The following is a 25,693-nucleotide window of genomic DNA, read 5'->3' as shown; positions in this document are numbered from 1 at the left end:
TCAAAATCAAAATGCTGAAGCTACTGGATAAGTGTCTATAAACACACGAGAAAATCCACATGGAGCTGAAGTAAAGGAGAAAAGAGACCATTTATTTGCAGTAATAAGTAACATCTCAATACGATTGTGAAAAAAAAATAGATAAATAAATAAAGCATTGAGGAGCTTTTGGACATGAGCTGTTCTGTCTATGATGGACAGAGCAATAAAAATGTAAAATATTAAATGAAAAATACATAAAATGGCATCTGTTCAATTCTGATATAACTTCTCTTAAAAGTGTCGCCTACTTTACTCGGTATTCGGTATCGGCAAGTACTTAAATCAAAGTACTCGAATCGAACTGAAAAATACAGATCGATCAATATGGGGAAAATAATCGTGATTATAGTGGTTAGGGACCACTGTTGTAAGTAATAATACCTTAGGAGCACTTCGACTTTACTGTGTGGACGTGGAAGTGCTTATTTGTCATAATGTTTTGGCAAATTCTTCAGATCATTTTTCATTTCTTTGCTGATCCACAGTGCAAGTAAACTGAGAAACTTAATCAGTTTATTCTTTACAAGCCTCTCTTGTAATGTCCAATGTCATTATCAGTCTGTTTGCACCTGAGCACTGTTTTATTCAGTCTCTCATCCGTATTTTCTGTTGCGTTTCAGAGACTTTCCCAGTCGTCAGATCTGTCCTCGTTCCTCCTGGAGCTGAAGACCGTTCTGGTGAGAAGCAACAGGTCGCGCTGACACTGAACAGGAACTAATCACACAGAGGCCGACGAGGAGCCAATCACACTGTCACTGTAACACGGCTGATGGAGCCGGATAATGGACCATTAGTTTAGCAAACAACACGAGAACAAAATCACAACGCTGTCTCGGATATCGCAGTAAATCGAAAACCTAACCACAAATTTGGGTTCATTCTTGCGATATGGATGATATAAAAATAACTTGATGATATTTTGCGACACTAATGCTCTTCGTGCTCTGGTGCAGGAGGTGTGTGTGCAGAGCCGTCCCTCGCCGCTCTCCATCCTTCGCCCTCAGTCTTACTCTGAGCTCATCGCTGAACTGGAGACCCTCGGCTGGGACAAGTGAGTGGACACGACAGACACACCCCAAGTCCATCAGTAGAAATAAGAGACACTTGATATGGCTATACACTCGTCAATAACAGACCTGGGGTAGATTTTGTTTCATGTGTTCAGTCCCTCCTCCACACTCGGGTGCAGATCTTACGGAGGAATCCAGGAAGTTTTTCTTAAAGGGATATTTCAGGATTTTTGACATAGGGCCTTATTTCCTAGTTATCCAGAGTGTTGCTGATTTCTGGAGATATTTTTTTTGTAATTAATGCAGTTCTTATGTTTGAAGCGTTTCGTGGCGCTAGGCTAGTGCGAGGCTAGCACATTTCTACGGTATCAGCTAGCCTGCATTAAAAACAGTCTGACCCGCTCCACAGAGCACCTGAGGCAAATCAACGCCAGACTAACCATATAAATGTCTGTGTCCATAGAATCATTTAAAAGACCTTATATTTGAGCAGCATCAGCTTCGTGGTTGTATTGTTTGTTTGTTTGTTTGTTAACTTTATTGTCCCCGTAGGGAAATTTGTCCTCTGCATTTAACCCATCCTTCGATGCCGCTGGGGCAACCCGTAAGGAGCAGTGGTCGACGGCAGTGCCGCGCCCGGGGACCCATCTCCATGATGTGGAGCCAGGCTGATGGTCAGAATCACCTGGCTGGAGGATTCACCTATTGCACATGTTTTTTAGTGGTAGGGGAAACCGGAGTACCCGGAGGAAACCTACGCAGACACGGGGAGAACATGCAAACTCCACACAGAAAGGCCCCGTCCTTGGTGGGAGTCGAACCCGGGACCTTCTAGCTGTGAAGCGGAGGCGCTAACCGCTGCGCTACCGTGCCGCCATAAGCTACGCAGCGGCGGAGTGATCTGTTAAAAAATAGTCCCTCAAAATGCGATCATTCATGTGATGCAAGGTCAGTTTTATTCCAAAAAATATTCTATGGACACAGACATGTATATGGTTAGTCTGGTGTTATAAGTGATTTGCCTCAGGTGCTCTGTGGAGCGGGTCAGACTGTTTTTAATGCAGGCTGGCTGATACCATAGAAATGTGCTAGCCTTGCATTAGCCTTCATATATAAGAACTGCATGAATTACAAAAAAAAATATCTTCAGAAATCAGCAACACCCTGGATAACTAGGAAATGAGGCCTTATGTCAAAAATCCTGAAATATCCCTTTAAGTCACTTTCACCAGTCAATTAGTCGAATAATCAAGCGATAACCTTTATTTTTTGAAGTGCCTTCAGTTTCAAGTGCATCTCTCATGAACTTGTAGGATTATTTCTCATGAGCGTCACTAAGGGTGCAAACTACTGCAGTGTGCTAATACATATGCCTGCAGGATTTATTGGCTGCTGAAGGAGTTAGGGAATAGATCGCATTGGGATTTTATTAAGACTAGTGAGTTGTTTTTTACATTAAAGCTGCCCTAAGCCCCCTTCCCCTCACCTGACTTTCCCCCGTCGCCCACGCCCCCTCACTCCCCTCCACACTGCTTAGACCACACGCTGCTCTGATTGCATTCAATGAGCAACGGAAATCTCATTAATCTTGTAAGAAACACACATTCATCCGCATAAATAAGATCTGTACAAAGTCAATATTGTGAGATTTACATTTATTTGCTTAATTGCAACTTTTATGAAAGTCTGTCACTTTTTTGGGACATTTAGAACATAATAATTCCATTTAGAACTAAGTTTACAGAGCAGTACTTTTTTTTCCCGCAACCCTTGAACGCCTCAGCCTCTCCTCCGGTGCTGCTTTGCTTTGTGATCATGAGGAGGAAACAGACCTGAGGCTCCTGTAGGTACTGGATGTATAAACAGGAGGATTTCAGCTGCATCAGAGCAGGTCTGTCACATGTTTGTCAGTTCACCATCTTTTTATAAACGTCTGTCATCATGCTAAACTGTTAGCCACTAACTGTTGCTGCGTCTTCTGCTGCGAACATTTGGGGGGCGGCTTTACAGACTAATTTCACATTGACCATACTAAATATTATCAGGAGCCTCTTAAACCCCACAGGAACCGAGCGCATTTTCACCAGTTTGGCATTACCCAAATCTAAAAGCTTAATAAAAAAAACTTTACAATAGCGATGAAAACCCAACACAAATATATACAAAAAAGTGATGAATAAAAAGCTACAAAAAGCAAAAAAAGCCGACAAACAATAAAAGGGGAACCCACTAAATGAAAATGTTAGTTGTCGTCCAAACTTGTTCCTAACTTTCCTCACATATTTGTAGCATCTCAATTCTTCACAGGGACAAGTTTCAAGGCCCATTTCACAACTAAAATGCTACAAGACCAGCCTGCGAGTTCATAACATTGGCACTAATGTTTTATAATTTAGATGCACAGTGTTTTTTCCTACAAATGTCTGAGTTTACAGAATAGTAAAGGAGGACAAAACAATTTTTTTGAGCATAATATAAACAATATTACCCCAAACACTGGTCTGTAAGAAGAAGAACTTTATATAGATAATATAGATACTTTATTGTAATAGTTCTACCCGCCTCTGGTTCCTCATGAACCCAATAGCCCCACATTCTGACTCCAGCTCTGCAGCTCGTGATGCTCCTGTGATGCCCCGGTGATAAGCAGGCTCTCCAGCCCAGCCCTTTGTAACCAGCTGTGCCCCGAAATGAGGCCCGCCGCTTCACACGGGGGGCGGCCATTTTGGCTCAGTCGCTCTTGACCTCATTCCGCTCATAATTAACACGCACCTCCAGCCTGTTAGGGCGAGCACAGAGGAGCTCCTCCAATCAGAGCGCAAGAACCGCAGCACGAGTCCCCGAAGGCTCTGGCCACGTCCCGGGCCAATTAGGACTCGAAACGGGAGAGAGGGGCGCCGCGTACAGCCGAGTTAGAGGGTTTACTTATATATATGAACTTTAAGAAGCGGAGTGGAAGTCATTTATGGTTGCTTTGTCTTTGTTTAAGGCGAGACACTGCAGGTGAATAGGGGGAAAAGTGATATCAATTTGGAACTTCTGCTGTGGATTACTGACATAAATATGAGAACAAAATGTATTTTCTATAATTTTTTATTTTCATATAAAAGATATTTTATGCCTAAAATGGTCAAAATTGCAGATGTTTTCAGTGACATATTAGTCACTATGTAACAAGGATCTTTAGTTTTTCCTTGTTTTTTGTGTTCAAAGCTCAATAAATCAGACTTGGAATTGGATATTAACCTCTGAACTCCTGCCTGAACTGAGCGCATTTTCTCCATGTTCAGCTTTACCCAAATTTAGAAGCTTCTCGACTGGAGGACTGGAGGTGTATTTGAAAGCTAAGACCTACAAAACTAATCTAAGCTTCTTGCTCATTATGATTGTCACATTCTAGATTGTGTTTTGGTCACAGTTACATTACACTAAAAAACAAAATGCAGCCAAAACACTTCAAAAAAGCAATGGAGACCTGACAAAAATGCATTGAAAACAGGATAAAAACACAACAAAAACATGATAACAAAAAAACGTATGAAGTTTAGATGAGTTCAGTAGGTCTTAGCTTTCAAATGAGGCTTTAAAGGCTGTAACCTCTCCAGTCGAGAAGCTTTTAGATTTTGGGTAAAACTGGAACATCTTCTCGGTTAAGGTGGGGGTTAAGGTTAAACATGGTTTTGTTGAGCACTAGTTAAATCCGATTGGTATGCCCTGCTGAAACCTCATTTACAGCTTGTTTATCTCCAGTTTTAATCCTTATCGTTTGTTAGTTTATTCTTACAGTATTTGTTTCTGTGCAGGTTGTAGTTTAGTCCTGGTTTAAGCCTGACGTGTTCGTATCAGCAGGAGAAAGATCTGCCTCTAACCTCCTCCTCTGGTTCTTATTACGAGCTGAGAGTCTCATTAGCTCCATTAGCATGTTGCTAATATCATAATTGTTGCGGGGGTCGTTAATGCGCAGAAGTGGAGCGTGGAGTGTTTTATCGAGGGCTTAATTTGAGCCGCGGGATCAAAGAAATCATTTGTAATCTTCTCTGTTAGAAATAAGAGTTATTTTCAAGTCGTCTTTTGAACAAGTGCCAATACAAATGTTTATTGTCGTCTGAACAAACAAGTTTTTTTTTTCTTGAGCTGGTTTAGGATTTTTTTTTTGGGAAGAATAACATAATGTAAAATGAGCAGAGTTTTAAATCTGCCTGAGCCTCGTTTGTGTTCGATTAGGCCGATTGATGCTGTCCAGTTGTTACCGCGCTCGCCTCCCGCTCTGCTGATGCGATCAGACACGGCGAGTCCTGCTGAGCCCTGATCCAATTTTATTCAAACTAAATTAAGGCCTAAAGGAGGAGCAGTCCGTCAACATAATAAGGCAGAGTCCGGAGTCATTTTAGCATTTTCATCTGCAGTTTTCACATTTTATTTTTATGATTGGAGTTGTTGGTGAAGTATGTAGTGGGAAACATTCTGTTATGAGGCAGCACTTTGTGACAAAAAGGAATAATAATGGACTTTTCAACCACACGGCTCATTTTGCATTTAAGACAAAATGAACATGTTAGTGACAGCCTTGGTAGTGATATATAAATAGTAAATAAAATAAATAAATAAATAAAAAACAATAATGATGACATGATTTATGTTACTAACTCCAGATACATGCTTATTTCTCTTCTGTTTGACACTTGATTTTGTTCATTATTAATGTTTGTGTTTTGTTTTTTCTCTCGTGGAAGTCTGTAAACTGGGTTAGGCGTAATAAGTTTTCACTTCAGCCTAAACCCTTTCTGTCGTGTTGTACACAAAGAATTGGAAATGTTTGTATAACGTTTAAAGGAATGAACTGACCGAATAAACTACTACTACTACTACTACTACATATTGAGATATATAAATAAATAAAAATAGAGGAAGATAGGAGATAAATCTAATTCTCCATTAAGTCCTGGATATTGGGTTGCTTTTGCTCTTAACACATTGAGTGCCAAAAATGGAAAAACAATGCATTTTTTCAATTATTATTACAAAACTAGACACCCTAATACACCTTATATGTGATTTTGGGTGTGAATGAATAAATGAATTAAATGAATGATAAATGACGATCAAAAGTCACGATCTGGACATTTTATATATTATTGCGTTTCTTTTTGGGGGTTTTTTTGTCCGAGGGCGTGTGGTGTCACGTAGTAAATAGCTGTAAAGCCGACACTTCTCTCTCGCTCTCTGGAGCGTTTGACAAAGCAGAGCGGCTTCACTTGGAAAGTGTTGAGATGTGTTTAAGAGAACAGTTGAGATTTTAGCGTTTCTCTGAGTTTTTAAATGGTTAAAATCCAAGGACGACTGAGAAACATCCTGTTAAAGTCTTCAATCCGAGAACCAGGCTGTTTAAATGCACACATTGCAGTTTGCTTGCTACTGATGCGCTGCAAAAGAGTTTATAGCTAGTGCTAATTTTCAACTCCAGTCACTGGTTGGGCCGTTCTACACAAAATTAACATTTTCAATTTTATCTTAAAAATGTGCCTATATACACTGTATAAATCATTTACACAAACTCAGTGCTATTTACAAATTTACAAATGGGTACAATTCTGTTTCGATTTCAGCCAAGACTTAAAGGGGCTGGAAGCAAGTTCGCCCTTTTATACTCACTACTGCCACCTCAGGCCATATGTGTAACTGCACCTTCTATATTAAGCTCGTGCATGACGGCAATTCGGGCCGAAGTGACACATTTTTGAGTGACCGTACAGGATTTTAGAGGCGGTTGTGGTGAACAGATCTGAGCTCTTTCTACACATTAGGACATGGCTGGAACATGTAGGGGGAGGAAAATACTTAATTTTAACATTTTTAAACTCCTTATAGTCCCTTTAACTCGAGAGGTTTTAAACTCAGTCATGGTTTTAAGTTCAGTGGACAATGAGTTCCATAACTTTGCACTTGTATATGTAAAGGCAGACTGACCAAATGCAGTCTTGCGGTGAGGAACTATGCAGTTTCAAAACGTGTCAAGATATTAAGGCATTTTCCTCTTCACATAACGTTAGTGTCCGACCAGAGAGGAGGAGGAGAGAGGAGGAGAGAGGAGGAGAGAGGAGGAGAGAGGAGTTAATCAGAAAGGAGAGTGTTTCATAAAACCCCTGTTATCTCCAAATCTAGAAAATAATCGGTGATTTTGATCAAAACTAGCCTCTGTTTAGCTTAGATTTCTCAGGAACCGAGAACTGTTTTCACCTACGGAGAGCTTAGAGTCTCACCTTTCAAACGAGCCACATCATGTGTCCACAGCTATAACATAGAATATACTGTGGTGCTACAAATATCATGAAAAATGGTCTGGATTGTTGGCACTCTACAGCTAAAACCCAAAAACAGCAGCATTCAATGTGTTAACCCCCGCCTGAACCGAGCACATTTTCTCCCAAATCTAAAAGCTTCTTGAAAAAAGCATCAAAATAGCAATGAAAACGAGGATGAAAATGCAACAAAAAACCCACATGAGAGCGACAAAAATGTGCCAGAAAAGCGACGAAAGCAAGACAAAATTGTGGTTCTCCAGTCAAGAAGCTGAACTGGAGACAATGCGTTCAGGCGCGGGGGTCAAAGGTTAAACTAAAAACAAAGACTTTATACTCCAGCAGCATTTGACATTATTACCAGACAGTATAATACAGGCCACGTTAGCTGCAGTATTACGCCTATTATTATTTCTGATCTCTGCCACTCTCGCCAAACTGATGATTTAATTTGCCTGAAATGATACAGAGCGGATTCTTTTCCAGCGACGCTCCCATTCGCCGCTAACGGTCCCTGGACGCTCGGGACGCAATTATCGTCAGACAGCTTGATCTAGATATCGGACACGCTTTCTGTTTTTAGAAAGATTAGCTCCAGTAAATTAATACGTGTTGACTCGTGCCACCGTCCCGGGAGGAAAAGGGCACGTCTGCGTTTGTCCCGACGAGGAAATATGGCCGCGTGAAGGGGGCGGGGCTTGTTGTCTAACGTGTAAACTGGACCAGATACTGTGTTTAACAAATGGATCTTAACGGACGGCGTATTTTTAGTTGAGTAATTGGTAAATATCAGTGCATTTATATAAGTCTAAAGCTGGGTCACTGCGGAGACGTCCCCAGTGTTTTATAAAGAAGGCGAAAACCCTCCTCTTGTCAAGAAGACGAACGGCATTTGCATTAAGTGTGATTTATTTAGCTCTTTTGAAAGTACTGTTGGACATGTTAGTATTGTTATTTTGTGTTTTTTTAACTTTAAGTGGACTTTCTTAATGATCCCTCGTTAGAAACATACCTGCAGTTACTATTGTGCCCTTTTCCTTTGGACATTTTTTCTAAAACTGCTGAAGCGCGCTGATGATATGTCTCTAATTAAAAGGTAATTTAATCATGACAAATGTCTGTGAAATAACTTGGGCCTGACTGATATATCAGCCGGCATATAAAAAGCCAGTATCTCTGGAAACCGAAAGTGATTGCATTGGAAAAAAGGCCTCAGGGGATATATATATAATATATTTTATAGATGGTATTATATTATATATTTTATTCTAGCCTTTATTTTTATAGAAGCTGCTGATTTTTGTCTTTAAAGAGCGGGTATTATTATTTTTTCAGTCACATAGCACCAGTCTATAACACACTACAATGATGACCAAACCTTCTGTTGGTCTGTAAATGCAGTAAATTAGAATAACTGCCTTGTATAAAATTGCTCTCTCAAAATGGCTGTAGTGAATGTCTTGAAATAGGCCTCTGTCTCTTTAAGAACCTCTGACCCTTTCAGACACGCCCCCTCCACACGCTGTCTGTGGCATCAGTGGGGAGGGGGTTCTGCTGAGGAGCAGTGGTTGGTGACGAAAGCTCGGAGGCGTCTCCAGGAGGTGGGGGCGTTCCTAGGAGGACTCAGGCAAACCTATCCCTAAAATGGCCACCATCAGAGTTTTTACAGATTACTCAAAAATACGTGAATGTCCCAAGGCAACACTTCAGGCATGTTTTTAGTGAGGGAATGACATAATAACATGATGTAAAGCTCAAAAAAGTTGATTTTGCATAATACCCCCCCTTTAAAACAGGCTCCTTCTGAAGTACCTGCCAATCAAAAACCTACCTCTATCTCTTCTATGATTGAAACCTTCACTATATTTTTACATGTTTAACTATAGGCTACTTGAAAGATTAAAAGAATTTACATCAGAGTAAATGCTTAAAATACCGGCCTTTATATCTGCTTTAGGCCATGGCAACCCTGTTCACATCGGTATCAGACCATGTGCACTCAGGCGTTCTTATTTATATCAAATAATCACTTATGGATAATTATTTGTATGCTGCTCCGTTTTCGCCTTTCTTTCTGAATTGGGTTTAGTTTGGGATTTTGTTATAGTCTGTTTACTTAATTATTTACTGTTTATACTTTTATCGTAGTCATGATACCACTATTTTTGTTTAATTTCCTCACATTTTCTGCCTATTTGCGCACCCTAAGTGTTTCTAAGAGCTGAATGTAACAAGTAAATTTCTCCATTGTGAGATCAATAAAGGCTATCTTATCTTATCTTATTTTTTTATTTAGTTTGGGCGGGGGAGCAGTTTCTACGGCTGCCAGCAGTTGGACTGTGAACTCGCCTTTTTCTGAAGTTTGGCTGCCGCACCTCTGTAGTTTTCATTTGTTACTTTTCCCTTTTTTCCTTATGGGCGTGGGCGCTAAGGGTTTTTGGTTGCAGTTGTCTTTTTCCCCTTCACCCGAAAGCCGCAATGAAGAAGTTAAAGCTTTCTGAAGTTAATTTAACCCTTGTCTTTTGTCCAATGTCCTTCACAAATATGTTTCTACTATTTTGGGTCATAACACAGCAGTGCCATTGATGAGACCCTGCTTTTGGACTGAGGGGCCCAGCCAACGCTTTAAAGGGGAATTTCAGGCTAAATGTACTTTTCAGAGCTTTTTACCGTGTTACAATGTTCTCTCATCAAAAACACGCCTGGAGCTGTGTTTCGACCCAGTTGCACATCTTGGAGTAATCACTAGGTCTTCCCCAAAGGCTTCTATATTTCTTTATTTACTGCTCATAACCATAATCATGGCATGGAGCACAAATAATTTGCTACACAAATACTTCTTTAACCTTTTAACCCTTCTCCCTTTACCTAAATCAAAGACACCCCTTAGATTTAGACCAGAAAAGTCCTTTGCTCCGCTTGTTTGTTCCGGATTTGATGCGGTTCACATTCAGACTGTACTTTTTTCAAGTGAACTATATTTATACAGCAATGACCACAACAAATAAGAATGAATATTTGACACGTACTATGATAATACAAGAAATGTGAGAGGCTAAACCACTGACCTTTAACCTCAGCTTCACCGGAGCAGCTGGAGGAAGAGGAGTTTTGTGCAGATGAATGAGCTGTTTCCATTATGTCCACGGTACAAACTGTCGGTCTTGATCCTCCTCTTCTTTAATGCATCTCGTACTTTCATTTAAGTTTGACAAAGTTTTTTCCACTTTGACGCCCCTCCTTCATTTTCTCGCTAACACAGGCTCAGCGTCTCCTCGAGGCTCCAGGTCTGTGCACGGCTCATTGTTTGTAGCATCCATCCAGTGTTAGCGTTAGCGGCAGTGAAGGCCGTGCTACGGTGGCTCGTTAAGCCCAAAAAGGCGCATGTTTCCCGCAGTTGTTTCGGATCAACAGTGGTTTATATTCACACCTGGAGCGAACTGGACCAGAGTCCGTTTGGAAGCCGGACCGAGACCACCTGAAAAAGTGGGTCTCGGTTCTTTGATCCGCACCAGGATTCGTTTGTTGTATTCACACCTGCATACACCCTAAAGGGTCACAGCCTATTGGCCAGAGTAACGCCTCATTTGAAAGCTAAGACCTACAAAACTGATCTATGATCTTTTTTTTCGCGTTGTTTCCGTCACTTTTTCCACATTCGTTTTTATCAAATTTTTGCTACTTTTTTTGTTGTGTTTTTGTCACTTTCTTGGCACAAAAAACGGGAAGAAAACGAAACAGAAATGTGACATTTTGACACTTTTTCAAGAAGCTTTTAGATTTGAGTAGAGCTAAACTGGAGAAAATGTGCATGGTTCAGGTGGAAGTTAAGAGATTAAAACAGAGAATCATTGTTAAAACATCAGTGATATTAACTTAGACATGGATGCAAGTCTGAGACAAATATTTTCGTCTACACAAGACGACTCAAGCATTAAAACCTTTAATTAAATGAAACTCGTCACCAATAACATTATCATAACAAAGATTAGAGCTGCTCCTACGTTTCCTCACTTCTCTATTTGTTTCTAAGTTTAGTTTAGTGTTTCATCAAGATCAGTATTGCATTTTCTAACCAACCAAGTGTACGAGAGTGATGTGTTCTTACCAAATACCTGCAAAAAGCTTAATGTTGAAAAAACCTGCCTTTGGACCAAACATCGTCTTTGTGAACTTGTATTTCTCAAACAATAATGCTTTTTATTATTTATCCGTAGTGCGTTGCGACGGTGCGGCACATTCATGGAGTTCGCCTGGTTATTAGAAGCTTCAATAAGACACAGAAAAACACATTAAGGCCTCGGTTTGACAAATTGACAGTTGCTAATCTAAAGCGCGTTCTTCCGCTGGGTGTAAATGACAGTGAAGCCCGTGGCGGCGTCACCGCTGCCTCTGCGCCTCGTCTTCTCTCTGGATCATGTCACGTTTTGAAGTGGAGCTGCTTCAAATGGGCCTCGCTCATCAGTCTTCACAGCGGGAGGCGTCACTGTCGCGCTGTTTCCATCTCGCCAAATCTCCACACCCGAGTCTCATTTTTTACATTTAACGGGGAATTTTTTGGACTTCCATTTCAGTTTCGGGAGATTTCTTACATTATTTTGCGCCTCCATTTGATAAACATTAAAGAAATTCCCAGTTTTCATTAGCTCTCGTTGTTATGGGACATGGGCACAGGCTGTACTTTACAACCACACTGTACATGAGGGTCGCCGGTTTTAGATTCTATAATAAAGAACATACAACTTTCAAGTATTTTTTTCCAATTTTCTTCATGAAAATGGCCACTTTACTGGTGAAAAATGAATGAATACTCTCTCAATCCAGTCATATAATTACCAAATCAAAGGTCTTTTTGACTTCTCAGGTGATTCTTTGGACCCCGTTGTTTAGATGCTGCTACATTTCTGTATAGGCCAGACAGATGGTACTAGAAACAAGGCAGATGATCAGTTTTTGAAATCAATCTCCAAACACAAAATGCACAAATGTTGAACCTGATCATTATTTGGAAGTGAGTGGATTCACAAACCTGCCATAATAATCTGATAGCTGAACGTTCTTTTAACTGACCAACATCAGGAACGTCCTTATCAACACTGTCACCACTTTGAGACGACTTTATGATAAAGTCGTTTGACCTCAGGGGCTAGGGATCGAAATTGAGGTTTTAGCTACTGCGATGACCTAACCTCAAGGCCCTGAATGATCGAGCCTCGTCTCCTTTGGCTGCTGCCAATGAGAAATGGCTGCAGGAGAATCATGTTTGTTTGCACTGCAGTCGCTGAAAACAAACTCCTCGTGTGTCTCGCGCTGTTGGAACTGCAAACCGCAGGTCGGTTTGTGTCACGGAATCATCATTTGTTCGCGGCGAGGGTTCAGGTGGTCAAAAAAAGGACTGCTGTGTGCGCTCGAATCATTTCGAACTTGGGAACCAATCACAGAAGGAGGAGGGACGGCAAGACGAAGACGCACCACTCGACATACAAGCTTGTAGTTTGTTTACGGATAAAAAAAGAAAAGTTTATTTACAGATCCAACATGACAGCAGCTTTAGGCCATGTTCTAAATAGTTTAGCTGGAAAGTTTACAGCGGGTACGTCATAGGTCATCAGATACGATGATACGATTGGCTGTGGCTACGAGCAGACACACATGATAGACATTTGTAGCGCCCAATCTTTGCCTTGTGTACGAAATGCGCGGTATAAATAAAGTTGCCTTGCCTTGCCTAAACGGCTATGGATGAGCCTAAACCACACCTCTCCTACGAGAAAATGAATTGGTGGTCCCCAGACTAAATATCACTTGTGCATCTGTAGCATTGTATTAAACTGCGTCTTAACGTATCATCAGCAGGTTTTTGAAGTAAATATGAGGCAGTTTTTCTTAAAACAAGCCGCGTTTTGTAGCTTGAGATTTGGAGAATGCATTCATGCCGCTGAATTGGAAGAAAGAGATTTAAACTAAGCTTGTTTTTTCTGATAACTCCATAAAATGCCCTTTGCAGATTTATATCTTGTAGCTGAAGCTGAAATGTAATAACTAAGCACCAGGATGTTTAACCTCTTAAATCTGAAAGTGTCAAAGTGACGAGGATGAAAATGCAGCTAAAAAGCGATGAAAACATGACCAAAAAGTGATGAAAAAATGAATGGAAATTGTGGTTTAAAAAGAAAAAGGGAGCAAAACGCAAAAAAACAAAAGTGACAACAACGCGAAGAAACAGATCCGTTTAGATGAGTTTTGTAGGTCTGTTTAAAATAAGGCGTTACACTGGCCTTTAGATTTGGGTAAATCTGAACTGGAGAAAACGTACTTTGAGTACTTGATGTTCAGTTGCATGAAAAATAAAACTGGCTATACAGAAAATATTAAAATGGCCAATTGAATCACAATATCTGTCAGATCTTCAGTGATTTTGCGGAATCTAATATTGTGATACGATATTTTCTGCGATGTTTGAGCCCGATTTTAAACCATACAATACTTTGAAGCCTGACATTTGAGGAAAAAAATGTGAAACTACTGATGTCCTTTCAGAATGTACAGTTTGCCTGAGTTAGCGCCGTATGTTGTCGACAACATCGGACTGACAGGAGACGTCCTATACGACAGGATGCTTTGTTTTGGCAGGACAAGTGGGTATTGTGACCTCCACTTGCCTCGCGCCGCGTGAAGGTGTGAAATATTGTGTTTTTGGAGGAGTTGGACAGTTTTGGTAGTTTATTTCGTGTGCGTTGTCAGCCCAAAAGGTGAGCGCTGATACTGGCTTTGACGTGTGGCACATCATGAGGAGAGTGCGTCCGGGAGATACGCCTTTGTGAATATGCTGCGGGTGATTTTAGACAGTGGTGGAGGGGTTTTTACATCACTCTGAGGGACGGAAGGGACACTGTGAGGTTCAATGATTATAAGGTGTAAGGACATATATTTCATTTTTTTTAATGTGTAAATAACTAACATATCTTGATTATGTAAAAGTATAATTTGCTCTCATTGCTCCGTAAATCTAAAATTGCTGCTAGAAGTTATTTATTAGTAACCATCTAGTTTGCATTAGGCTTATACTGCCCTGAGCTAAACAGAGAGTTAACCTCTTAACCCCCACCTGAACCAAGCACATTATTTCCAGTTTGGCGTTACCCAAATCTAAAAGCTTCTTGGAAAAAGTGTCAAAATAGCAACAGAAATTAGACGAAAACGAGAAAACACAACCAAAAAATGACCAAAAAAAGCGACAAAAAACTAACAAAAGAACTACAAATGAGATAAACAAGAAGCTGGGCCTGAGCCAAACCATGGTCCATCAAACTCAATTTTAATGATGTTAAGATCGTTACCTACGTCCTTTAAACTCGCATGGCAGTCGGGGGCAGTGCTCCTGGACTGGCAGACCGGGGTGGTGGTCCCTCTCTTCGTCTCTCTTCGTCCTGGTCGTGGCACACTGGAACAGCTCTACACCCTTCACCCCGGGTGCTCGAGGGTTCATGGGAGTTCACCTAACCAGTCCACATGTGTTTTGTGGATCTGGAGAAAGCGTTCGACCGCGTCCCTCGTGGTGCTCTGTGGGGGGTGCTCCGGGAGTATGGGGTCCGGGGCCCTCTGCTAGGGGCTGTCCGTTCCCTGTATGATTCAGCAGGAGCTTGGTTCATTGCCGGCAGTAAGTCAGACCTGTTCCTGGTGCGTGTTGGTCTCCGCCAGGGCTGCCCTTTGTCACCGGTTCTGTTCATGACCTTTATGGACAGAATTTCTAGGCGCAGGCAGGGGCCGGAGGGTGTCTGGTTTGGGAGACTCAGGATCTCAGCTCTGCTGTTTGCAGACGATGTGGTTCTGTTGGCTTCAACAAATCAGGACCTTCAGCTGCTCTGGGGCGGTTTGCAGTCGAGTGTGAAGCGGCCGGGATGAGGATCAGCAAATGAGGCCATGGTTCTCCTTCCCCTCTTCAGGTCGGTGGGGAGTCCTTGCCTCAAATGGAGGAGCTCAAGTATCTCGGGGTCGTGTTCATGAGTGAGGGACGGATGGAGCGGGAGATCAGCAGTGATGCGGTCGCTGTATCGGTCTGTCGTGGTGAAGAGGGAGCTGAGTCGGGGCAAAGCTCTCGATTTACCGATCGATCTACGTTCCCACCCTCACCTATGGTCATGAGATCTGGGTAATGACCGAAAGGACAAGATCACTGTTTTAGTTTATGTGTCTTTCTTTATGTGATTCTGATAGCTATTAAATCGAATGATCATATTCAAAGTTTAATCAAACATGCTCTAAAAACACTCTAGAAAACAGGAAATCACATTTTCAATTGCTTTTTGTTGGAAATACAAATTAGAATGACTGATGTGAGGCAGAGAAACCGGAGAGACATAACTAAAAATACTCAAAAACAATCCAAACAATGCATAAATGTGAAGTGATATCAGGGTAAGTTTAAATAATACATGGGATTGACTAGTATAGAATTGATAAATTATAAAATAAGAGTCAAACATTAACTTAAGTGCAGAGGATGTTTTAAATGTGTTTGTGATCTGCAATGCTTTTGGTTCATTGTACCTTTTGGCAGGGCCGTGACGATGAAGGGGGCTAACTGGGCATTTGGTGAGCGGTCCCGATTAAAAGGGGGCCCCAGCAAATGACTTCTTTAACACTAGAAAATGGAGCTGCTGATAGTATTATCTATGACAGCCCTGGCTTAATTATATTGGGCCAGACTGAGTTACTGTTGGATAATCAGAAATGGAAGTTAAGTCATGAAAGGAGACCATGTTGGCCTTATGTGTCTGGAGATGCTTTTGTTCCTGTGAATATTCCGTCATTGTATAAACGACGGGCTCCTGGCGGCGCTCCATCACTCCGCGGCGCCGCGCGTCAGATCGGCCTGATGTGCGGCGTATGACGGTTTCGTTTGTGTCCTTCGCCGCGGTCGATGTCTTGAGTTTCCGGACATCTTTACGAGGCGCTCATTCCGTCACGTCTTTAAGTGTCTGTGTCATCCTCGGCTCCTCGCGCTCATCGCTCCTGCCGAACTCGCTCCATAAATCCGCTTCAGAAATACAACCGCGTCAAAGCAAGCGCCATAATGTGCTGTAAATCTGCAGCGAGCCGTCCGAGCCTTTGTCTGCCGCCGCGGGGCAGAAAACAAATCTACAGTTGGTGAACATCGTCTTACTTGAACGGTGATCTTAAAGACAATGTGTCGTTGTCCTAGTACTGCCTTTCTACCACTAATAAGAAACATGCACAATAGGTTCCCCTCTGAGGCTAAGAGCCAGCCCTAGCCAGCTGTCTGACCTAGGCAAGATTGGGGTTTAACTTCCCCCATGTTTCATTTGCAATAGGCTGGTTCTTAAAAAATTTAATTCTGAAAATCCAACCCTTGGAATGCATTAAAATGGAGGAAAGAACTTTATTGGTATAGAGCCTTTCACAGAAAATTCATCCATCTTCTTCCACTTGTCCGTATCCGGGTCGTGGGGGCAGCTGTTTGGAGTTGCCCAAACCACACTGCACCAGCCCCTTATGGCTCCTCCTGCAGGTGGTGGGTCCACAGAAGGACGGCCTCACGATTCAAACCGGGCCTGTTGGTCTCTCATAAGGGGCTTCTGAACCACTCTTTGTCTGACCCGTCACCTACGACCTGTTTGCCCTGGGAGACCCTACCAAGGGCACGAAGCCCCCGACAACAGAGCTCCCAGGATCATTCGGGCACTCAAACCCCTCCACCGCGTTAAGGTGGCGGTTCAAGGAGGGGCAAAGTGAACATTTTAAGACTTCCTAAACTGCAACTTTCCTGCCACTCTCTTTTTTTTTTTTGCCTGGCCGGCCAAACTACAGGTTTTTCATAGATACTTCAAAGACATATAGTTTGGGAGCGAGCATGATCTCAACGATTTCCCATAGGGCGTGATTGACAGACGGCATCAACCAATCAGAGCAACGCTAGATACGTTGCAGTAACAAGTGGCAGGAAGTCTTTTCAAATATGTCCTTTTTTACGAGGAACGCTTCTTTTCGAATGCTGTTTCTTACTCCGGTTTGAGGGATTTCATTTTTTGTATCGGTCGCGCCATCTTTACTGTTTTGGAAGAGTGCATGGTGGTGACAGGTGACGGCTTCCGTCTCGTGGTGCGTGATTGGACCGATTGTGAAATGATTGGCTGTGAGCAGTCGCCCAGATGGTTCTTCTTTAGAACAGAAAGGAGGAGTGTCTGGCCGGCCAGGCAATCGTTTTTTGGCATTTAGAACGTAATACTTCTGTTTAGAACTGAGTTTACAGTGCAGAACTTTTTTTTGCCACAACCCTTGACCGCCTCAGTATAAGAGGAAAAAAGACGTGACCTGTACTTGGATTGTTAAACAAATGGTCATTTCATGAGGATTTCAGCTGATGCTAAACTCTGACTGTGTTAGCCGCTAACCGTCTGCCACTTCAAACATTTTCGATCGTTTTCCAAGATTGTTTTCATTCTTTTCTGTATTTGTTCTCATTTCAATATTCCCAGACACAAAGTGCCTCTATGGGATTCCTGGGCATAGGCCTGTGTTGCCTATGCCCAGGGCCTCCTCTGGGACGATAGAATTCTCCTGGAAAAGAGATTCTGAGGCCCCAGCGTAACTTCCCTGGGTAATTAAAGGTAAAATAAATTTAAAAACAAAAGAATAAATTGAATAATGAAGCAAAAGTTATAAACCAAATGTTTATCAGTCTGACTCGTGCAGTGGTTCTCAAACTGCGGTATGTGAACCACCGGTGGTACTCAAGTTCATCAGCAAGTTTTTACTTTATTCATTTTAATTTGAGATTATTTAATTCATGCTTTAGTTATGCACATGTTTTTATTTACTGTGTAATTGGCTGGGTTTTTTTCTCAGTTTAGACGCAACTTAGTCCAATTTCGATCTATTTTAGACCTTTTTTTAGGCCTGTGTTAGTCCTGAACTGGTCTTAATCCAGGCCTGGTTGTTCTTGGAGGGTCAGATTTTTTACTTTGTGTCCTGGCTGAATCCTGCTGATCACTCCTGACTATGAAAGCAATGGCGCCTCATTAATCTGCACGTCATTAAAGGGGCTAGATGCAAGTTAACCATTTTATACTCACTACTGCCACCTCAGGTCATATGTGTAACTGCACCTTCTATATTAAGCTCGTGCATGACGGCACTTCGGGCCGAAGCAACACCGTTTTGAGTGACAGTGCAGGATTTTAGAGGCAGTTGTGGTGAACAGGTCTGGGCTCATTCTACACATTAGGACATTGTTGGAACATGTAGGGGGAGGAAAATACTTAATTTTAACATTTTTAAACTCCGTATAGTCCCTTTAAAGTCTCATTAACGTTTGTGATATTAGTTACAAAACATCTCTCAGCCCTAATTACCATTAATATTTAAACTTGTCCTGAATATGTGAATGCTGCACAGCCCTGTTGTTGTGTCTTCTTTGTCTGCCGTTGTTTGGGCTCTGGACAGGCTGGTTATGATGACACACACTGAGCTGAGGACTTGATATACTCCGCGGCCGTAAATCTGCTCCGTGGCAGCGCTCGCAGAGGAGTGCAGTGTCCCCAGCTCCAGTCTGTTATAATGAGACACACAGACTGATTTAAAACACGGGCAGATGTCATAATGAGAGGCTGATTTAGAACAAAGGGTAAAGTGAGCTGCACCTGAAGGGCACGCAGACAAATCACCGCAGAGGCCAAAGGATTTACTGTTCCAGACTGCAGATAACATTGTTTAAAGGAATTCCACTGAAACTCGCTTATGCAGTAGAAGGAGCAGTTTCATGGACGGTGGAGGTTCTGCAGAGGGTTTCTACAGGAAATAACATCACCTCTGCAGGACGGCAGCTCAACCCCTTAACTCCCACCTGAACCGAGCACATTTTCTCCAGTTTGGCTTTACCCCAGTCCAAAAGCTTCTGGAAAAAAGCAAAACTGAGACGAAAACAATGAATGAAATGTGACAAAAAAGTGAGAAAACATTGACAAAAAAGTGACAAGAAATTAATGAAAAAGTGGCAAAAATGTCACAAGAAATTGACAAAAAATGTACGAAAAAATGACAAAAAATTGACAAAATGTGACCAAAAAATGACAAAAATTTGATTAAAAAAAGATTTAAAAAAATTTCCACAAGAAAAATGACTAAAAAAATTACAAAAATGTGACAAAATGTGACAGAAAAATGACAAAAATTTAATAAAAAATTGACCAAAAAAAATTACAATAAATGTGACAAAATGTGACAAAAAAATGACAAAAAATTTGATGAAAAATGACATAAAATTACAAAAATTACGAAGAAATGACAAAAATGTGACAAAATATGACAAAAAAGTTACAAAAATTAGTAACTTTTTACTCATTTTTGAATACCCAACAAAAAAATTATGGAAAAAAAATCTGATGACGTGAAGAAAAAGATCCTCTCGGTTCAGGCGGGAGTTAAGAGGTTAAACTAACCCAAACTAACCCGAAATGTACTTGGTTAGAAATATAGTGGAAATTTAAATGTGTCTTTCAAATACTACTCAATTTAAGTACAGATCCTCAAAAACTCTAGATTTACTGAATTACTGATCCCTCCTTCACAATAGGAAAGGGATACTGTAAATAACATGTTCTGCATCTTTAAACCTTTCATTATTACCGACGAGGAAAGCACTTCTCTGCATGGGTATTGTGTTTTATGGTGCATGTACTTTTTAATAACCATAACGGTTTGGTTTGTTATAATCGTAAGAGATGTAGTTTTGACACTGTAGAAATATGAATAAAAAAGAAAATCTGCAATTTCAACATGTTCCAGCTTTCAGAATTATATCCATGTTAATAACGTTTGTAAGAAACCAAACTGTTTGTAAATCCGTCAAGATTTCAGCGAGATAAGAGGATTTGTGTTTGTACCTTACTTCAGAACCACAGAGCTCGCCAGAAAGCTTCCCTGTGGCAAGATGGCCGCCGGTGATGAAGGAAGTGACTGCCTTAAAGGGACTATAGGGAGTTTGAAAATGTTAAAGCTATGTATTTTCCTCCCCCTACATGTTCCAGCCATGTTCTATTGTGTAGAATGAGCCCAGACCTGTTCACCACAACTGCCTCTAAAATCCTGCACTCAAAAAGTTGTTAATTTGGGTCTGAAGTGCCGTCATGCACGAGCTTAATATAGAAGCTGCAGTTACACATATGACCTGAGGTGACAGTAGTGAGTATTAAATGGGCAACTTGTACCTAGTCCCTTTAAAGGAACAGGCCATCGTTTTTCCATACTGTGATATGTTCTTACCGGAGCTTAGATGAGTTGATACGTACCTGTCTGGGCTTTATGCATACCCTCAGTCACGCAGAATGACCAAAGATGTTGTTAGCATTTGGCCTCTCCCAGTATATTCCTATAGCTCCAAACGGGGGTGAAGTTAGAAGCGACCATGCTCTTCCACGGGCACAAAGACCAGACAGGTATGTATAAACTCGTCTAACTCAAGGGAAAAACATATCACAGTATGGAAAAATGGTGGCCTGTTCCTTTAAGTACAGATCCTCAAAAACTCTAGATTTACTGAATTACTGATCACTTCTTCACAATAGGAAAGGAATACTGTAAATAACATGTTCTGGATCTTTACACATTTGATTATTACCGATGGGTTAGTCCTCAAGATGGGGAGCTGACATTGCTGCAATACCACCCCGTGGTCGGCGGGGGGCGACTCCAAAAGACACTTGATAAAAGGGATTCCAATGAAGACGTTGCACCTCACTAGCACGGCTTAAAAGCCTGGCTCCACAGATTGATTTTTTTGTAAAAAATGCTATAACCCATGTGACAACGCTGGGCTGGATACCCATTTTTATGATGAAGTTTTGATTGACTCTCGCTCTGTGGAGGCTCGTAGTCAGTCCACCCATTCCTCGAGGGAGGGGCTTCCTGCCTTTTTGCCCTTTTTTGGAACATGTTCTGTAGGAGGAGATTGAGCAGCCATCATGGATTTTCTCCCGAACGGTGTAATTCATGTAAATAGGGAGAAGTGAGCACAAGAGGTCTATTTTACCTAGGATCTTTTCTTCAATATACACAATATACACAAATTATAAAAAAAACTCCATATTACTCCTTCAATCTCCAGTTAGCTGTAAACGATTAGAAGCACCGTTACTTCAGATGTACCATACAGCTGGGATTATGGTTTGCACAGCTCACATTAGCTTCTTTTTCCATTAAAGATCGTAAAAGATCATCTAAACTCCAAACATATTAGGCACACGTGTCTATGAAGGACTGACGGTGCAGTTTGTTGAGATTCAGCTCAGTGATCCGGGCGGTCGTGTACAGTAATGTGTTTAGTGCAGTCAGTGGGTTTCCTCTCAGATCGAGTGGTTTACAGACGGTCCTTTCAGTCCTGCGGTCACTCGCTGTGAGCAGCTCAGCGGGACCTCAACCGGTTTATTCAACTTTCTGAGCGAAAACAAAACACGAGGAAGAGGGAGAAGAGACTTGTAAATTTAACAGGTGTCTGGGGCTGCTGTGGTTTGCAAAAATAGAAGTTAAAATCAGAGATGTAGTCAGTTTTTGTTATTATTTTCTAAACTGCATCCTTGAATCTGAGAGCCTTTAACTACCTTTACCTGAGCTGATCTGCGCGGCGTTCATCCATTTCTGGTGTAATTTAATTTGAAAGCTCAGTTAAGGGCCTCGACGGCGTTTTGCTTTGAACACATGTTAATGTCTCCTCTGTCTGCGTGTTGTTTGACGGCGCTGGAGCCTGACGTCATGTGACACAGTGATAAATGTTTGGCTCGGGTCTTAATATCACGTGTGAGATTAATGTGGAAGTATGGCTGCTGTCACCCCCCTCTCCCCCCCCTCCTCTCTCTCTCTGTGTTATTTAGTTGAGTGATGATTTACGCCTCTTGTGGTGTTCCAGGCTGATGTTCATAGACTCAGACTTCAGGACTCTGCGGCTGAAGGCGGAGGACTCGTCTGGACGAGAGCACGTGCTCACGGTTAAACTGAAGACAAAGGTTTGTCGATCATGAAACAGACTCTGCACACACTGGGATGTAACGAAGCACTCAAGCCCCGACTCCATTTTCTATTTTTAGGTCCCGATTGACTTTATTTTATTTTTTTGTCACATTACAATTATGGGGGGGGGATTTTTTGATGAATCGTTGCATCCCCAGCACACACACAAACATGAAAACAATCAAACTATCAAAACATCTGGACCAGGTTGTTTGAAATTAAAAATATTCTGTCTCTCATCCTCGAAGGGTGACCATTAGGGCTAGGACAAAGTATTTTAAAAGTAATTTTTTCTGTCCCTTTGGTCTGTACCGCAAAGAATTACGGGCAATATGCTTCGCCAAAGTCTGCTTGGATGCGGGCTTCGGCGAAGTGTGGATCAGGGGCGCAAAGGGGGCGTGGCCAAAGACCCCTCTGGAGGATTGGGACACCCTACGCACTCACACCCATCATCGGGAACGCGTATATGAGGGGCGTGAGAGTGGAAGTGCGAGTATTGGGACAGGGCCGTTATGTTGTTCTCTGAAGTGGTGTTACGCTGTTTATCGTCCCACCGAAACACGGAGAGGTAGTTCCGCCTTGACGTCACTGTTAAAACTAGGCCATTATCCGGTGTTTGGCCCAGCATAAACAAACTACGACTACTACTTTCCTATTGTTATGGCAGACGTACGTAAAACAGACCGTGGACAAAACGTACTCGGTGTAAATGAGCCGTTACAGAGTAGCTCCCATCTTTTCAAACGGGGGAAACACGGGGACGGCTCAGTCCTTCTTTGATCAGGAGAACATCAGTAAAGCACACCTTTATGTTCACATGAGTTTAGTTCCAAATCACTTGAATGCAGAGGTTCCAAGAGTGTAGAAGGAACTTGTTTTCCGTGTTGAGCCTGGCCATTGCTTTGTGTCTCACTCACATTGAAATCTAATCTATATCGTCGATCCTAAATCTCGCGTTCACCTTCAGGAGCGTTTCCTCCTGTACGTCCGTCCGATCCTGAAGCTCCACATGTAGAAACCGCTGCTTTTTGACCTGGTTCAGACTCAATCACTCTCTCGGTTTGAGTCGTGTGGAGTTCAATCTGCAGATAACGCTCAAGTCATTTACATCTGTCTCCATCTGGGTCAAATCAGAGGCACGGAGATGAGACGGAGGGAGATCCAGCACAGATAAGGCTTTTCCAATGTACTATAGTCACAAATTCAATTATGGGACGAGTTCACAGACGCTGATGTGCCTGTAACAAGCTGCAACTTTTAGTTCATGGCTAAAAATATCACGTACAGTATCCGGCTCAGATCATCTTTTTCAGATGCTTCTGAGGAAATTAGGTCATTTCTCAGTCGCACACATCATGTTCTCTAATGCTGGACTGATACAATGAGCTGATACACAGTCAAAGTGTAACTGAAATGTCACAGGATTTTGTTTCTTTCTAAAAACTATTGCAATTATAATTAAAACATTTCATTGAAAGATCATGCTTTTGGAACAAGAGTTTAAACTTCGGAGTTAACAGGTTTTATACGTTGTAGAGACTAGAGCTGGGACGATACGCTTTTGTCTTTCAATGGGAACATTACCTTGGACGTTTTGGGAATTTTCAAAAGTTAAAAACTGCCAAAATGCTTAAAGGTCCTATATCATGCAAAATCGACTTCCTGGAGCTTTTAGCCATGTTGTTAAGCTATTCCCTTCTCAAAACCCCCCCCAGAGTGGTTTTGGCTTCTTTCACACAGTTCTCAGCAATCCTCCTGAATCCAGGAATTGCCCGACGTCTGTAATGTAACGTCCCACGGCCTGATTTTTTTGATCAGACACTTTTTTTTTAAATAAATAAAAGAAAAAGTAAAAAGGAAGTGCCCGACTAGTCCGCGCTGCCCCTGTGGTAACTTTCAGTTCAACATGAACAGACGTCATGTTTGCACTGAAAGTTGTGAAGAAGGAGCTCTTTCTAACCTACTCTGGACACACCTGTTCTTTTTTCTCACTTAACGATAATGTCGATGAGAAAAGCGCGCTTGACTACGAGACGACAGGACTTTATTCAACCTTCCTAAAGAAGAGGCCACTCGCCACAAGTTGAAATTTCTTTCCGGGATTCGGCGACTTCTGTGACTGTCTCTGATGGATGTTTGGTGAACCTTCGCCAGAATCAAAGTGGATTAACTTTTATAACCAACACAAGTCCCATATTGTAAACACCGATGGAGCGGCCAGGACAGAGCAGTGAGTCAATCAAAGCACGTCTTGGTGTGTGTGTTAGCCATTTATGAAGCTGTGTTGCAGATGTGAAGGACTTATTGCATTGTGAGGTAACTTCACCTATTGCTCTGATATTTATATTTCTTTTACTGCTAATAATGCACTGGCGAATTAGCTCGGAGAGAGGGGGCGGAGTTAACTGAATCGAAGCATCTTCCAGGTTTGCAAAATACCCCCAGAAAATACTTATATTTCTCACAATTATAAAATAGTACTCCATAGTGGTAGAGGTACAACATATCATATAAATGCCTATAGTTTACTTTGAGATGGCTTATCCAAAACTGACAGCGTCTCCATCAATATTGACAACTCAACAGTCCTCCCCTCCCCTCAGGTTAAGAGTCTGGGTGTCATCCTGGACAGCACACTCTCCTTTCAGGCCCATATCAGCAATATCACCCGTTCTGCATATTTCCATCTCCGGAACATCACCCGTCTCCGCCCCTCCCTCACCCCCAATACAGCTGCCATTCTGGTCCACAGTCTTGTCACATCCCGGTTAGATTACTGTAACTCACTCCTCTTTGGTCTCCCCCAAAAATCACTCCACAGACTCCAGCTCGTCCAAAACTCCGCCGCCCGAATAATCACCAGAACTCCATCCACTCATCACATCACCCCAGTTCTTCAGCAGCTCCACTGGCTCCCCATCAAACATCGCATTCAATACAAGATCCTTCTCCTCACCTTCAAATCTCTGAATAACCTGGCCCCTCCTTATCTCACTGAGCTCCTTCATGTGCCTCCTCCCTCCCGCACCCTCCGGTCCTCCTCTGCCCCTCAGCTGTCTGTACCCACTGCCCACTTAGCCACCATGGGTGCTCGAGCTTTTAGCCGCTCAGCCCCAAACCTCTGGAACTCACTTCCTGCTGAACTCCGACAAATGACCTCACTGCCCCTTTTTAAATCGCGTCTCAAAACCCACCTATTTAAAGTTAGCTACTTACTTTGATGTGTTTTATTTTTCATGCTTTTATCATTGTAGCTCATGTAAGGTGACCTTGGGTGTTTTGAAAGGCGCCGACAAATAAAATGTATTATTATTATTA

General features: G+C 42.0%; 1 protein-coding gene across 1 annotated transcript in view; it reads left to right on the top strand.

Moving 5' to 3' along the window:
* fancl (FA complementation group L) overlaps nucleotides 1-25,693 on the top strand; it is a 60,308-nt gene that overhangs the window by 7,739 nt on the left and 26,876 nt on the right. The window contains exons 4-6 of the mRNA XM_079567136.1: nucleotides 663-719; nucleotides 996-1,093; nucleotides 22,275-22,371. Of these exons, the coding sequence (XP_079423262.1) occupies nucleotides 663-719; nucleotides 996-1,093; nucleotides 22,275-22,371 (252 nt within the window). The remainder of the gene's footprint in view (nucleotides 1-662; nucleotides 720-995; nucleotides 1,094-22,274; nucleotides 22,372-25,693) is intronic.

The sequence above is a fragment of the Gobius niger genome (assembly GCF_951799975.1).
Source record: "Gobius niger genome assembly, chromosome: 12".
NCBI lineage: Eukaryota > Metazoa > Chordata > Actinopteri > Gobiiformes > Gobiidae > Gobius > Gobius niger.
The sequence above is the reverse complement of the archived record's forward strand: the minus strand, read 5'-3'. Positions and strand labels throughout refer to the sequence as shown.